Source organism: Sardina pilchardus, chromosome 9 (genome assembly GCF_963854185.1).
Source record: "Sardina pilchardus chromosome 9, fSarPil1.1, whole genome shotgun sequence".
Taxonomy (NCBI): Eukaryota; Metazoa; Chordata; class Actinopteri; order Clupeiformes; family Clupeidae; genus Sardina; species Sardina pilchardus.
Window position 1 is genome coordinate 21,311,766 of NC_085002.1, and position 17,047 is coordinate 21,328,812.

At 44.5% G+C, this 17,047-nt stretch overlaps 1 protein-coding gene across 2 annotated transcripts in view; it reads left to right on the top strand.

Moving 5' to 3' along the window:
- The first annotated feature begins 274 nt into the window (after window positions 1-274).
- The window catches only part of eya2 (EYA transcriptional coactivator and phosphatase 2), a 22,162-nt gene continuing 5,389 nt past the window's right edge, over window positions 275-17,047 (top strand). The window contains exons 1-8 of one of the 2 annotated variants that reach the window (XM_062546295.1): window positions 275-615; window positions 10,851-10,954; window positions 11,306-11,425; window positions 11,931-12,047; window positions 14,027-14,103; window positions 14,295-14,475; window positions 14,634-14,773; window positions 15,201-15,284. In XM_062546295.1, coding sequence (XP_062402279.1) covers window positions 11,326-11,425; window positions 11,931-12,047; window positions 14,027-14,103; window positions 14,295-14,475; window positions 14,634-14,773; window positions 15,201-15,284 — 699 coding nt within the window. In that variant the 5' untranslated portion in view covers window positions 275-615; window positions 10,851-10,954; window positions 11,306-11,325. The remainder of the gene's footprint in view (window positions 616-10,850; window positions 10,955-11,305; window positions 11,426-11,930; window positions 12,048-14,026; window positions 14,104-14,294; window positions 14,476-14,633; window positions 14,774-15,200; window positions 15,285-17,047) is intronic. The other variant, XM_062546296.1, reaches the window with a different exon arrangement.

Consider the following 17,047-nt stretch of genomic DNA (forward strand, 5'->3'; position numbering starts at 1 on the left):
GATGGGCTGTTCTTATTTTTGAAATAATTCAAAATGAATAATTGCTGCTGGCAAAATGTGTAGTGTTTTTGTTTCTTTCTTTCTTTTCTTAGCGTCTAACATTGTCGCACTGCACGCACACAAAAACATACTCATGAAGTTTGAGTCCCCTGCACACACGCACGCGCGTTTGCGCGCGCCTACTGACACACACTTTTTCTTCAGTCATACGCGCGCAGAAAGGACAGGACACCCCTAGGAGGAGGAACCACAGCTGGATCATTTATTTAACGTCTCCTCCTTGCGCGTCTCTTCACTAGTACACGCGTTTTCAGAGGAACGCGGGAACTAATGCGCAATTGCCCTGGCTGTTAATGCCGTGTAAACTGTAAAGACAAGTTCGTTGACTGTCATGTCAAACCATTTTAGTTGCAGAGAATACAACAGGATCAGAGTCGAAGCAGATCAGTGAATGCATGCCTTTGTGGCGGACGCCACTCACGGTCTCGAAGAAACAGCGTCCTTAGAGTTGTTCCCATATCAGTGGAGTTCCTCTCTCGAAACAACACGCAAAATGGACAGGCTACTTGTTTGAATGTTCTGTCCAACCTTCGACTGCACTACCACTTAACTATGGTAAGACATTTTCTTAGTAGTTAAATTGTACTAGTTTCTTGTCTATAACTGAAATGGTATACGTTGGATACAAAGCAAAACACTGAGCCGAATAAAAAGCTGTACAATTACTCCGTAATCCGTATTTAAAGTAGGCCTAAATAGTGGTTATCTTGACTGAAGAACTCAAGTAGATCACAGGTTGCAAAAAGTATCTTAAAAAAAGACGTCATATTTTATCAAAGTGATCCATACATTTGATGAACTAGGGCTAGACTGCATCTATTATCTTAAACCACTAATAAGCAAGAACTGTGCACAAAAGTAAAAACAGTGCTGATTTAAACTAAAATTTCAGAATGGCTTGTTGCTTCACTGCTGTTAGAAAAATATCACAGCCCAAGCACGCACCCGCTCACTTTATATTCCTAATATTATGTGTTCATAAAATCTCCAACAGCAAAATAGCATGTTGATGTTATCACATTTTGAATGAATTATTTATGTTCAAAATGAATTTGAATGCTTGAATACGTGCTTACCCGAAAATATTATGATGAAAAATATGTCAACAAAACAAAACCTGATACACATTTGTCTCATCATAATTATTTTTGTTGAGCTGTAATTGTTTTTTGTTGAGCTGTAACTTCACCTACAAAACAATTTAAGAATACATTTCAGAAATTAACAACAATATGAGTAAAAAGTCAAGGATAATCTGCATGTGTATTTTATGTTATCTTATCTTTATACATCTTTCTGATTTTAAGCTTCACTGGAGTATCTAACTTTCTCTTGAACAGTTTACAAAGTCAACAAAGCTTAGATTGTATTACAGATGGGCTGAATGTTTTAAAGTTGAATTTAATTTAAAATGTAGTAGTGATTTGTGTGTGTGTGTGTGTGTGTGTGTGTGTGTGTGTGTGTGTGTGTGTGTGTGTGTGTGTGTGTGCGTGTGCGTGTGCGTGTGTGTGTGAAAGAGAGAGAGAGAGAGAGAGAGAGAGAGAGAGAGAGAGAGAGAGAGCAAGTGGGGGCCTTATAGCTTAAATATCCACTGAAATGGTGTTTCTGTGTGTTGTGAAGGGACAGCACATTTAATCTAGCAAACATTGAGGTTCCGTACAAATCCAGTGAGGCTGATTTTAATGCAACAGATTTCGTGGAGTTATTTAAGGTGCCACCTAAAGCAAGTTTTCAAGGAGCCTATTCATGCTAATCACTGTGTTGGCTCAGAGGAGTTTAAATAATTACTTAACATGCACTGAAATATTAGGAAATGGCATGTATAGGAAGTACCTTCTAGATGCTCATCTTTGTTTTCTGTTCACTCAAAAGACTTTGTCTTTGTTGAAAAACAGTTTAATGTCATACATGTAAACATGGAGGAATAACGTGGAGAACAAAAGAAAAAAGAGGCTGTCAATCTCTCAAAACATTTCTTATTTAAATAAAAAAGTGAAAAGTAAATGTCCTTTTTAAGTTTGTGCACAAAAAGGCATTGGAAAATGGTTTCACAAACCTTCAATCTCCCAGTTATATCATATCATCCTGAACTAAAGCTCTCATCATCATAGATTATACAGTGTGAACAATTCAAAGCCCAGATCTGACAAATTAAGTATAGATGTATGGACTTCACACTGAATTTTATGCTGATGATACACAAGGAAACTTTTTGAGCAATGTTCCCAGGCAGCGTTCTGGCGCATTTCCATTGATATTGAGGAACATCTTTTTCCAGAGAACTTAAATCATCAGTTGGCAAATCTTCATGATCATCCAACCAGAAGATATGGAACTGCTTATGTGGTTGCCCAGCAATCTTGCTCAAAAACTTACTCCATGTATCATCACCTTTAAACATCCATAAATGACAACACTTAAATCTGATCAAAGTTTCAGTCATTTTGAATTTGTCTAAGTTCCACAACTAACTGAAAAAGTGAGCACAAGCCAAGGGTATTATGGACCTGGGTGTGCTTGATTTAACACAATCTGCCTTATAGCACCAGGCCTCATTTTGGGACCGTTTGCCTTTTTTTCTGTGACCGACCGTCCCCCTTCATGGTTCCTATTACGGCCTCTAATAAATTGTGAATAAGCTGCATAGGTCCTGGATTCGGGATCAGCCAGTGTGGAGAATTCCCCATCCTGAGCGCAGAGGCACCCCCTCTTAAGAAAACACAAATTAATTCCTAAAGTCCTCTGTAGCCAAAGGTTCCTGGAATGATAAATATTTTCATAGGAAGCAGTGTTCTTCCTGACTTTATCTTCACCAATTTCATTATTTCACGGCCGACCTTAACCCCTTCTGTTGGGAGCGGATTCAGGGAGGCCCTGAACTCGAGACTTGCTTTCACTGGTCAACTGATCTGTGGCTTGCATCCTGGAAGATTGCAGATAACCGCGAAGTAATGAGTGAAATATTGGTGCACCCGGCGAAACATTCCCTAGCCTTTCGGGATTTGTGTAAAGCGAATCCAATGTGGAAGGCAAACATTTTCATTCACTGCATGGCTTGCTCCTCTTGTGTCCGTGTGCAAAAGTTTGAGGAAAAACTGTGCTCTATTTGAACTTAAATTAAAGTAGATTAAATATCAAATTGATTAAAGAATTTTGAAAATAATCGGTGGAGGATGATTGGTAGTAATGATTAGTAATGATGGTAAGCATTTTTCAGATATGTTACTTGTTTCTGAAAGCTTATATGTAATATGATCATATTCACAGATTAATTTCCCATGGCGTTAAAAAAGACCAATCAGAAATACTTGTTTGAGTACCTGGATACACTAACTTCCATCATTGGCTACTATCATGCTGTTCTACAGTATTTGTCAGCATCCATACTGTTATTTAATGGTGTAAATAATGATCTGTGATGAATTTTAAAGAAGATGATCTTTAACATTCCTGCCAGTTAAGTCTAAAAGGACTGTGTGGATGTACGTCAGAGCTGGAAAAGCAGTAGCCAGACTTTGAGCAGAGATAATTTGGTGAATATATAATATAGTATGCGGAGGGTCCCTGTGCTGTCCAGGCTAGTCTAGTCCCCTGCTTGACCGCTCTCCCAAGCTGCACCCTGGGAGGCCACGGGTGATTCAGCCTCCCCCCATCCCTCAGTGCACTACTCGTCGCCCACCCTTAGCTAAAACCTTGGTCTGTCAACAAGCAACAGCTGCGTCTTAGGCCTTCGCCACCCTCCTTATCGCTCACAGACACGTACACACGTGCAACACACACACTCGCACACACACGCACACACACACACACACACACACACGCGCACACACACACACACACTGGAACACTCAGACACAGTCCTCTGTCCCTCTCCCTGCCTGGTCAGAGTGTTCTCACGGTAGACAAGGCGTTGGCTTCCGTTCATGTCAGACACTGTGTTTTTGTGATCCTCTGCTGCGCTTTGACAGAAAAGTATGCTCAATATCTACTTTTCAAGATCAGATGCTATGACAAGACAAAACAACATGATGCCATATCAGATGTAGTACAATATGATTTGATGCTATATGATATGGTGCATTGTTGTTGTGAGGACACCTTCTAACACTGCTGATACAGAAACACAGAAATCAGCCATGATTATGAAACACATTATTCAAATAACACAGTCATCAATCAAGCACACTTGATTTTGAAACACACCAGATAGCTTAGCCTGCCAATGAGACTCACCAGCCAAATCTAAAGTCATTATATCAAAGCATAAACACAATTATTTTTTCTGTGACAGTTCAACCACAGATTTGAAACAAAAAGAAATGTTCTATTATCAGGATTTCACCTGAGGCACACACTGTATTTTCATAATCTGGTTCTTCTGCAAGTTGACACAAGTGATCTCTCTCTCTCTTCCACATTAGAATGAGGTGTCTTGTCACAGTTTTCAGTTGAACACATTTTTAATAATTTTACATTTTTGAGTGGTACCAGAACTGATCTGTCTGTAAAGTGGAGATCAGCTCTGTCAACAGAAATTACATAAAACAAGAAACCTTTTGTTTGTGAAGCATTAGAAACTGGTGATGAGCATGTTGTTCATCACCTTAAATAAAATGGTTGGCCTCGAGTTGGTGATGCCCCACAGCAGTGAGAGTGTAGCCTAGATTTTACCCCATCACCGGAGATGACAAAATGGAGAGAATTTCTCTGTGTCTGTAATAAAACACCCCTTTGTGTGATTTGCCAAAAGAAAATAAAAAAAATACGGCGCTGATTTGCCCGTCAGTGAAGTGAAATGAGAAGCCGTAGAGCGTCTGCTTTATATGAGGAAGACATGCAGTTGACTCTTTTGTTTGATGGAATGGTGTCCGTCCAGATTATACCTCGGAGATCCAATCCCCCGAGGCACACACACACGCGCACACTCACACGCGCACGCACACACACACACACACACACACACACACACACACACACACGCAAACACACACACACGCTCCCACTCCCATTAAGTAGACCAGATGTTTTACCTGAGAGCAGACCACCATCTGACAAGGGTCACCCTGCCACTTGGGCCCGGACTCATTTGGGTGAGCTCCAGGGAGGTCTGCCAGCTGTCCCTCTCGGTGACCCACGTCCCAGGGCACTGATTTGGGGAAGAGGGCGGGTGGGGGTAGGGGTGGGGGTGGTTGGGTGGTGGAGGTGGAGGCATTAGAGGCTGATGGGATGGGGGTGGAGGTGGGGGGAGGGAATGGTTATAGTTGCATGATTGAAAGAAAAGGGTCGGTTACAGCAATGCTGCCCTACAGCTGGCATGAAAGCACGGCTTGATGCTCGGAGGCTGTCATGTGGAAAAGAAAGCCCACCATGACAGTCAGCTAGTGTTACAGCCTGCGAGATGGCAACAGGTCGGAGACTTTGGAGAAGGCTGGCTTTTTTTAAGAAAAAAAAAACTTTGAGAGAATTAGTCCATAGAGAGAATTAGTCAAGGTCTCTGGCGAGTGAATGAAAATGTATCTGACTATGTCAATTGTGAGTGAGGTGAAACACATATGCACTTTTTTTAAAAAAATATTTTGTTTAGAGCAAAACTGGAGAAATTGAAATGTATTTCCTATTGGATTTAGTTTTGCGAAGTCCTTGCGCCCACTGTGTGTTATTTATACTATTTATACTACTAATGTGTTGTGTCTCAAAACTACCTAAAGCTCATTCTCTGCTACTTTTCCCCTTGTGTGCCCAAGGCAGTGAGGTAATCACACAGAGAATAAGTCATCTCGTGAGGCTATTACAGTGCCCTAATCACCCTCCCTCCCACACACACACACACATACATCTGCTGCCATTACAGCGCACAGGGCAGGGTGCCCCCCACGACAGCTAATTTATGACACTCCAGGTTCAAAGGCTGCAGCCAGACTGCTGCCCCGAGGCAGTGAGTGCCCCGTCGGGGGCTGAGCGGAGCGCTACGGAGCAGAGACGCTAGCTAGGCTTAGTTACTGTAGCAGGCAGCAGGGTGGAGATGGGGCTGTGCTGAGGCACACAGCGTCTTATCAGTGGGAAACAGAACATCATTACATTTCATTGATTTCTTCATTTATTTGTTTATTTATAAAGGACAACACATAGCCTGTTGATTTCTGTAAATGTGTCAGTGTGTTAGCCAGTAATTTTCAATATGTTTTAGTTCAGTATGTATATTTCAGTATTGACTTGGTCAGTTGTTCTTAGATGGCAAGTTAGTAATAGAAAGATTACATTACAACGCAATAGATTATGGAGGGGTAGATTATATCTACTCGTTGTTTACATCATTATGATAAAACAAAGAATACATGAGAGAAGTGATAGCATTATTGTTGAAAGTTTATGCTGCCTGGTGGTCACAAAATTATTGTATTTTTTGAAAGCAAAACACAGAGAACTCTAGAGTTGCATGCAGCAATTTTTCTGAATTAATCCGCCTCAGGGAAGAATTTCTAAGGAAGTTAAAATAGTTTTTTGAACTCAAAATGGTTGCGTAACGCAGTTACCAGGAAGATCCGCTCTCAGAAATAACTCTACCTTCCAAAATAAAATCCCCAATGACCCTTAAAAATGTGCTACGTAAATTAACATTTGAACGTTCGGTTTACTTGTTTTCTTTATTTGGTTGTTTTTTGAGACTATTCTTCACAGTATGTTTCAGAGGTGTTTTATCGTAATTTATAAGAAATGATGAAATGAAAGATATAAGCAGCAGAGGAGAAAAACAGCAGCCATTGTAGGGTAGCCCTTAAGATGGAATTGTTTGGGCGAAGGGTCTCACATTCCCTGGTCCTCAGCCACCGTGGACCGTAAAGGAAATGAACTGGCAGATGGCACTGGAGGTCTGTGTGGAGCCTGCATAGACATGTGAGGGATAGTGAGAGCTTTGTCAAGGCACTTCTGAAGACAAATGTGTGTGTGTGTGTGTGTGTGTGTGTGTGTGTGTGTGTGTGTGTGTGTGTGGTGTGGGGGGGGGGACATGATACTGTATTTCCCCTCGGGCCGGGGAACACCAAAGCGGAGTGCTTGGATGGCGGTGTGTTGAAGAGGGCGTCCATATGGCACTGTCCGACCTCACGGGGTCCGGCGGTCACCTCTCCGCGTCCCCGAGGGCTCCCCTCATCTGCTCCGGGACACGGTGCCGTTATGCTCCGGCCAAGGAGACATTTGTCCCGGGCTGCCGACCTGCCCTTTGCGTGCCGCGCCCCACTCTGCGAGATGTATATGGTGGCTCATCGCAAGCACGTCTACCAGAGAATTACACCATCCTGTGTAGTGTGCCCTGTGAACTCACCACTCATTAAAGGGGCTTTTCTCCTGTGCTATTTTTTTGGTGGACCATCTCCGAGGCTGTTCTGGCCAGCGTGCGGCGCGAATAAGGGGGTTGGCGCTAGGAACGCGATACCCGTGATAAAAAAAAAAAGAAGCCTGCTCTAGCAGAAGAGGCGAGTGGCCAGGTGAAGAACGTTGGGACTGGCCTTGCCCCCCTCGCTGGGTTTGTTTAAGCTCAGCTTTCCTGCCGAGGCCGGGGCCGCATGGCCGCTCTTTCCCATGCCCTTCGTTTCCGCTCCGCGCCAGCCCTCCACCAGGAAGCCGTGGCCGCGCGGCGCGGCGCATTGCAGCGCGGCGCAGCGACGCACAGGAAGTCAGGCCTGAACTGGGGCTGTCAGAGCTCAGTTTCTCATCATTCCTTTGTCTCTCTCTCTCTCTCTCTCTCTCTCTCTCTCTCTCTCCCCCTCTCTCCTTCTTGTTCCTCTTCCTCACTCCTATTCACCCTTTCTCTGTCTCTTTCTATTCATCTCTCTCTTCCTGTCTCTCCCTCTCTCTCTCACTAACTCCTCACTTGTGTTCCTCCACTTGCTCTCTCGTTCTCATTCCCTCCTACCTCTGCATCTGTCTGATAAGGTCACTGAGCCTCTTTGCGTCTGTAGGTGTGTTGATGTAGTCAACACACCTACACAAGGTACACCCATTATTTCTAAGCAATGTGATATGCTCTTATTTGAACAATATTTGTGATAAACAAACTATATCATTTGCACACAGGGATTGAATTGCACGACTACCTTCCTTTTTGATGATGTATTTATTGAACACACCCCTAGGACTGCTAACCAATTTCGCTGTACAATGTGCTGTGCGTATTTTTGAACGTTATCTGTTTAGGGTAACTGTCACTTTTTGTTTACATGTGTTTGTTTGCAGTGCATGGTGTAAAGTATCAAGGTACATTTATTGTACTGAATACAATGTAACAGTTAAGGTATTTCCATATATTTCCATTTTATGCTATACTTCCAGTCCACTACATTTCAGAGGCAAATACATTCTACTCTACCACAGGCTTTATTTGTCGGCTTTAGTTACTGTAGTTCCTTTAAGATGAAGATTTTATACAATGGATAATATACCTTCTGAGATCTGAGAAAAATCAGTGTGTGGTCATTGCACTATTTTAACTTAATTTCACTGCTAATGCTGAAGAGCCTTTTCTTACAGTTTTATCAGTTGCCATCATACATTTTTCACAGCAGTTTGTGTATTACTCTTACGCAAACGACGCTATATATTACCTGCAAACCTGTTTTTATGTGGCATGTCTATTTCAAAACTACAAAGTTACAGATTGCTGCTTGTGGAAGAGGTTGATTGCAAGAGAGTGAATATGTTTTTATTGTTGACGGACATTGTATAAACAGTATAAAGAAAGCAAAGGCCTTTACAGCACTTGGCAAAAGACAAATGACAAATATACAGTAAAACCCCTTGATCAGAGCTGTGCACCACTGTAAGCCAGATTCACTGTATGAATAAATCTATCTATATATCTTGACATTTCTGTCTGTCAGGTGTTATGGTCAATACTCATACATACTGTATAATGACTTAAGCGATAGAATAAGGCCTGTATGACCAACTGAATGTGCATAGTGACCAATATGACATTAGCAAATGAAAATGTAAAAAAACAAAACAAAAAAAAACAGACATTTGTACCTAATCAAGTGCAGGAATGTGCTAAAGCATTTGCTGTTTGCTCGAAGTAATGAGAATTGCATTTATGAACAAGTAGTTTTTAGAATTTCAATTCTGATCTGAGAAATGCACCAAAGTGTCTGAGATCATTAGACCTTTCAAATCTGAATACTTCTTTGACATCAGATGCACTTGCCAGAAGCCATTAAGTGTACAGTCTGCACACGCAGGATTCATATGTTCTCAGTGATTAATAGAGTTGGCACCTGTCCTCTTCCTTTGACCTGTTTTGAAGGATTTCCAGTGGTAAACAAAGGACAAATTTTCCACATTCACATTTAAAAGATCTCTCTCTCTCTCTCTCTCTCTCTCTCTTTCGCTTTCTCTTTGTTTCTCTCTCTCCCCCTCTGTCTCACTCTCTCTCACACACACACACACACACACACACACATGGTCTACACTTAAAACTCTTTGCCTTTCATCGCTCACACTCTTTCCCCCTCCACCCGACATCATTATCTGTTTTTTTTTTTCCCTCTCTATGTCACCTCGGCAGCTAATATCCCCGCAGCCTCCATCTCTCATTCTCTCCCTCTGTCTCTGTCACTCCGCTGTCAGCTTTGGGGCCACAGTTCAACAAGGCCTGTTTGGCGTGGTCAGATTTTAAATGCCCCGGAGGGAGAGGGCAGCAGTGAGAGAGCCAGGGGGGCTGGGGGTGGTGGTGGTGGAGAGGGTGGTTTGGGGGGTTTGGTGTAGGGGGTAAGAGGCTGAATAGCCTTTTATTTTGTTGTCTTTGGTCGATAATAGACATTAGCGCCTTGCCATTAGCCCCAAGCATGACACCAGAAAGGAGACAAAGAACAGAAAAGTTTTGTCATTTTGGTTTGCAGCTTACAGTAAATTAGACCTTTATGGAAGATTAATAGTTGAATAAATGGTCTGTCTTAATAACAATGCTTATTTGTATCCTCACTCACAGCTGCATTGTAAACTCACAGTGTTTTGTTGCACAGTGAGTTGAGTCATTTGATAGTAGCCATAGGAAGGGGTGTAGGCCTACAGTATGTGTGCATAACCTTGTGCAAGTTCAATCAATATAGATACAGTACACAGTTGGTCACAGTCTGTTTGCAGCCAGTAAGGTGAGTAGTGTGCTACACCTGCACAAAGTAGGCCATGGCATTGTTCTTTATGCTCTGAGGTGCCTTGAGGTGAAGATCCGAGGTGCCTTCTATTCTAGTAAACATATACAAACGTCTGCAATCATTTTCAAGCAGTTTTCTGTTTGCTTTGAGTTTGCCCTAGAACAGTGCTTCTCAAACTGTGGTACAAAATTGTTACATTTAAACTAACAAACCATTTGAACGTTTGTGCGGACATTAGAAGTCGGATGGAGAGTTAGCGTTGAGATGAGATGTTTGCAGATAACCGTTTATGCTTATACAAGCTTATATGATTAGAGAGACATGTTTGCCATGAAAGTTCGCCTCAAGGAATTTGAACGCACCTCTGGCTGGTTGTCACAAACAGACAGTTGATTGTGTCAAACCTGCTTACATAACTCTCAGGCACCACAGTGTCTAAAGAATGTAAACCGTGTGTCACTTTCTTCTCACTGATATCAAACTTCAGGTGCCTTATCAAATCTCAGGAGAAAAAAAAAACACTTCCTCTTCCTTACTCCAATGCTGTCTTGGTCGTGTCTGAGGTGTCATTGAGATTCATTGCTTTGTGTTGCTCGTAGAGAGTGACGTCAATTTAACGAGAACTCATTCTTGTTCACACAGGAAAGCTGACAGCAAGAAGCTGTGATAGTTCAAGAAAGATAGAAAAAAAGGAAGAATCTACCCTGAACCTACAAGAGATAGTCAAATAAAGCATAATTTCGACAGTAAGTATGCTTTCTTTATTCGTGAGATAATCCTTCACAGTGATTCACCCAAAAAAAAGTCCATCGCATACAGACATAGTTATGTGGAGTGTTTGCATGTCACTTTAGTGTCACTGTACCTGTCGCTTGTAAAATCCCTCTAGTACTGACTCTAAACACAGTAAGGAAACTCTGTGGTGCAAAAATGCAGTGAAAGACTGCAAGTGCATTGTATTGTGTGTACTGGCAGACTGACAATAAAAAAGGTGACAGTTCTGTGCTCTCTATCTCTTCTCTCTCCCTCTCTCTCTCTCTCTCTCTCTCTCTCTCTCTCTCTCTCTCTCTCTCTCTCTCTCTCTCTCTCTCTCTCAGAGCAGCTGTCTGGAGCAGTCATGGCAGCCTATGGACAAACGCAGTACAGTCCCGCTCTACAGCCTGCAGGGCCATACTCAGCGTATACACATCACAACCAAGGCTATGGCATGCCTTACAGTGAGTAGCCCATCTATGAGCTGAGAAATGGCCCTGTTCCTGTAGTCACACTGGGTGTTCGGCCTGTTTTTTGGCATGGATTTAGTCTAATGTATCCATGTACTTAGGACTCCAAGACAGAAGTCTCGTCTGTAAAAATCATTACAGGTGGATAAACTACATAGCGTATATGACATCCTTCCAAGCCGCTCTAAAAATAAACAGAAATTCCTGAGTTGTTATTATAACTGTCACTGAACTGATGACTTGTTTGTTGTCATGCAAATGTGTTGTACGTGTACTTTTGAGTACCGTAATTTCCCGACTATTATCCACAGCTTACACATTGATTTTGCTGAATTTCTTCAGCTAGGAGGTCACAGGGACAGTTAATATGGTATATCAATAGGTTTTGTTTCTTTTAACTTGCATAAAACTGTCCTGTGGCTTACCACAATGCAGCTTATATGTGGGAAATTACTGGAAGTATGATCTCTTTTTTGTTGTCTTCTCTTCCCGTGTTTAGACATTAAAACAGAAGATGGCCTGAGCCACTCGCCAGCACAGAACAGCCTCCTGGGCTACGCGTCCAACTTCAGCAACACGGCCCCGAGCCAGGCGCTGTACAGCTACTCCACGCATGGTACGGTGCCCTCCGCCCGCAACGCGCCCTTTGACCTGTCGGAGAGAAGAGGGGTTCGGCGTTGTCGTTACTGAACTTGGTCATGCTCGGGCAGTGTTTAGCCTGTTGTGTGTAGTCAAGCCTGTTGCGGTTTCGCTTTCTGTAGTTTCTCTCTCTGGTCTTGCAAAATTCCTCGTATACATCACTGGTGCTCTACCCTGTCTGGACATGCAGTTTTCTCTCTCTCTCTCTCTTTCTCTCTCTCTCTCTGTCAGTCATTCACTCAGTCACTCTCTCTCTCTCTCTCACACACACACACACACACACACACCGATAGTGTCTATCTATCTGTCATTGCCTCTGTGATCTCTTTATCTCTGCGGCGTGATAAAAATTGAAGATGCTTCCACGGTCGTTTGGCTCCCCTCACATTTCCAGGTGCTGTTCAGATCGCCTCTCCTGCTCCCACCCAAACACACACACACACACACACACATACACACACACACACACTCACACAAACACACACACACACACACACATACACACACACACACACACACACGCACACACACACACACACACACGCACACACCTGTTCCCCATTAGCCGCGGTCTGGGGTCCTGGCGTCAGCCGGCTCCCCTCCCCTCTCCCAGGGGTCAAACCCTTGCCTTTCGCTCCCCACCACAGCATGCTGCCCATTGGACGAGTGTGTTTGTGTGGGCCGGGAGGGGGGGGGGCCAGGAACAGTGAAGCAGGAGGTGGGAGTGTGGGGGTGAGGTGGGGGGGGGGGCCCGCTGTATTACCCCCCCACCCCCTTCAAAAAACTCAGCGCATTCCCCCGGTCCTGTGGCGCCTAATCCTAGTCTCACCCAGTCAACTTTATGGCCTCCAAAGCACCGTGAAATTGACCTCTTCTCTGTAAAGGTGAAAGGTCAAGGAGTGTTGGGGAGCGGAGACAGAACGCTGCGCGCCCAGGGCACGGGCACAGGGGGGGCGCGGGGAGGGGAGGAGCCGTGTCAAGATCAAGCTTCGCCGTGTTTCCGATTTCACGTCAGAACGTCTCAGCGTGACACGCCGCTCTGCGCTACGCCGTGCGGACTCGCGCTCGTTGCCCGTGTTCCGCTGTTAATATCAAATAAACCTCTGCGCTCGCTTGGCGAAAACTTTACGACCAGATGTGCGCCTCGGGAAAGCGTGTCCAGCAGAGTTGCTGATCTGGTCACTCGGTATAGTTCATGGCACGTTAAAAAAGATTTGATTGACGGATAGACTTTTGTTATCGGACAGAAAGAAAAATGAAACGTCCAAGACCTCGAGGTCTGGGCTTTGTTGTTTTGAGCCCGTGTGATGTACGGATCAATTCTTCCCCCAAACCGGCTCAAGCATCAGATAAATAAGCTCACTCAGTGGTATCCACTTTTCGGCATGAGGAAGTAAATCAGAAACATATCGCGCTGGGCCTTGTGATACATTTCCCCTCTTCACTCTGTGTTTGTTATTTTTTCAGCCCTCTTTTGTTGTTCTCCTTAGAGATTTTTGGTGTTTTGGCACAGTCATTTATCTGGTGGAGCTTTGAGATGAATTGCTTTGTAACTTTGTAACAAATGATCTGAAGGAGAGAGAGGTGAGAGAGGGGGGAAACGAGAAGAGAGAGAGAGAAGGAGAAGGAGAGAGAGAGAGACTGGAGCACAGCATTCCTGCTGCTTGTCTGATAACAGTGATGGATTTGCTTCCAGCTCCACACCAGGCTTTCCCACCTGTACTGTTTTTTCATCCATAAATCAATCCGGCTCTCCCAGGGCCCCGAGCCCTCACTCACAGCAGTGCTCCGGCGGGGGCTAGTGCTTCTAACCATTCCTCTCACCGGCGCTGCCTATTGCCTTTTGCGGCGCCATGTTTTGGTTGGAGGAGGTTTTATCCCAGGCGTGTTGTGAAGCCAGAGATTCGCCACATCTCGGGGCCTGAACTGAAGGGTGGCTGTGTGTTTCTTTTCCAGGAAGCAGTATTTCTTCTGGAATTTTCCAGGGAGCCAACGCAATCACAGGTTCAACACCGTTCAGTCCAACCCAGCAGGTAAGGAAGCAGCACTAATCCAAGCAGAAGGGTCTTATGACTTTGTCCTTACATATATTTAGTACTTTCTGTACGCCAGTGTGTGCCACTACGTATCTAGACTAGACATCTTGGTGGTTCATGATAATACCATATGTCTTCTGTACATGTGTAAGTTTAACTGTAACTGTATGGCATGTGTCTGATTTCAGGACTTTTCAGCGTACACCACATACAGCCAAAGCCAGTACTCCCCATACTACAACACACACTACAACAGCCCGTACCTCACCGCCAGCAACATCAGCCCCACAGCCCTGGCCTCGGCTCTGCCCTATCAGCATCCAGAGCACTCGGCCGTGTCCACCAATCACAGTCCAGAGTCACACACAGGTGAGGACCTGCAGGAGATGGCCATATTCTGAAGTCATGCTGAGGGCAGGGGGACTTTTTTTTAGAAGAACTGAGGATTACTTTGTTATTTGTTACTAATACTGAAGACATCGGTTGCTGTTGCGTGTGTGTGTGTGTGTGTGTGCGCGCCTATGTAGGGGAATACCATCCCCCACCCAGCCCGCCAACTCCAGTGAAGGATCACGAGGGGGTTCCTGCCAGACGGAATTCAGACGGGAAACTGAGGGGCAGAAAGCGGGCCAGTGACCCCGCGCCCCCCCTCGACTCAGATATCGAGGTACAGCCGCGCAACTCTGACCGCTATTCCCCAGGCACATATCACTATATTATGCCTTCACATGAACACTGATATGCCGCTCCCTCCAAAGCAGTTTTTTTGGCTCACATATATAAAATAAATACAAAAATTATATAAATAATTATTTTCCTTATAATTCTGCTCTTTGAAGTTATGCAGAGTTTGGGATTAGTGCCAAGAAAAATTGCAACAGCGTCAGGCCATCTTGAACGAGCAAAGTTACAGTTTTATATGTCTGTCGATCTTCCATACTCTTAAAATGGTCTGTCCCCTTACAAAAGTGTTCCATTACATTTGGTAAATTACTGTAATTACACTGTCAGGTAAGAGACAGGTGATATTTGTAATTTGGTGTTTCTTTTTTTCTTATTTATTAAAAAAAAAAAAAAACTGATTTGATCCACAGAGGGTGTTTATCTGGGATCTGGATGAGACCATCATCATTTTCCACTCTCTTCTCACTGGGACTTTCTCCACACGATTTGGCAAGGTACAGTATTGCACCGTTTTTCATACCCACTTAGTGTCACGCAACCCTACTTACCCACAAAGCCGAGGGGCATCTCCCAGCTTCACACTGTGTGTTTCGTGGAGTAAAATTCATCATTTTATACATCAAGCATAACCTCAGAGACTTGGACACCGTGTACTCTTTTGGGCACTTCTCGCAGTGTTTTTTTTTTACTCCATCCTTGGAGTGAAAATGGTCGCGCCGCGATTGCATGGTGTGTTAGACTTTTCCAAAAGTCATTCCAGTTATAATGGAGCCTTACTCAAGTCTTGGGATGCTGAAGAATTCACTCTGGAGCTGCTTAGGAGCTAAGCGAGGCAGTGAAACCAGGACTGACAAAGCGTCACGAGATAAAAATCACTTATCGAAATGTTGGGGCCTCTCTGTCCCTCATAGAGGGGGGCAAGTTGTTTGGCAAGTCCATCTCCCGCTGCTTGACTGACAGGGGTTGGACCTTTACGTAATGGCCGGGCAGCTTATGTAGGGGGGTGGGGAGGCAGAGATGTTCGTGTTTCTTTTTCTTGGCTTGCCGAATGTTTGGAATTCCCACGATTCCTTGGTGGTTTGATGCGGCGCAAAAGTGGAGCTGGACAGACTGTACCGAGAGAGAGACCTACCTCTGCACTGCAGCCTCTCTCTGGGTTGTGTTTGTGTTGTGTTGTTGTTCTTGTCCTGACCGTATCCTGGGGAAGGACCTTTGACCGGCCCCACTAGCAAGGTACTGGGCATCTACCAGTGAACCCGACCACTCTGCCGTCAAATCTCATGCAGTGTCGAGCAAATGATGTGAGAACATCAAACAATGACCACTGAGGATCCAAATTCTGGCATTTGTTTAGCCAAGGCCTCAGCTGTTTTGGACAGAATTTGACATGCTTTGTTTCTGAGGCTGATCAGAGGCGGGTTTCATACCGTCAGACATGAAGGAATGTTTACACAGGTTTTCGTTTCAACCGTTATCTGTAATAATTTGGCCCCGTTTTTGTATTCATGTGTGCAGCACGGTGTCTCGGTTGAATGCAGCTCTAACCTCATGCCACGAGCAGCCAGCCGTGAAAGGTTCTGTGGTAAACAACTGTTTGGCTGGTGTGGAAGCAAGCCCAGACCCACAGAGAGAGAGAGAGAGAGAGAGCGAGAGAGAGAGAGAGAGAGAGAGAGAGAGAAAGAGAGAAAGAGAGAGAGAGAGAGAGAGAGAGAGAGAGAGAACAATTTGGGTGCTGAAAGACGTTTGTTTGGAGCCGCCCTACACTTTGGAAGCATACTGCTGAACGCATCAGGGGGTTTCACCAGCCATTAGAGGGTCACCACCAGGAGTCTAATTTCCTCCCTGAATTCTAACGCAAACTTTTAGTGTGAGAATTCTTCCTGACATCTCCTCTCCATATAGGCTGAAATGAGGAGAGGTCAGTCTTTGTGACTTGGACTGCGCCCCTTATTCTTCCTTCAGGATTTTCCCCATAATTACATCAGAGGGGGTTTAAGACATGCACCACCCCTCTCTTCATCCATGAAATAGCCCATCCAAACAAGGTCATTGAGAGTAATTATCTTAATTAACACAAAGCCCACCCTCACCCTCCTCCTCCTCCTCCTCCTCCTTTTCAGCCTCGTCCTTTGTTCTTACAGTCGTCTCTGTGTGTGGACCCAACTTGGGTGGAGCTGGGTGGAGGTGGGACTGGTGGGGTGGGTGGGTGTAGCTGCCCCTCTATCCCGACACTAATCTGACAAGTCACCTCTGGCTG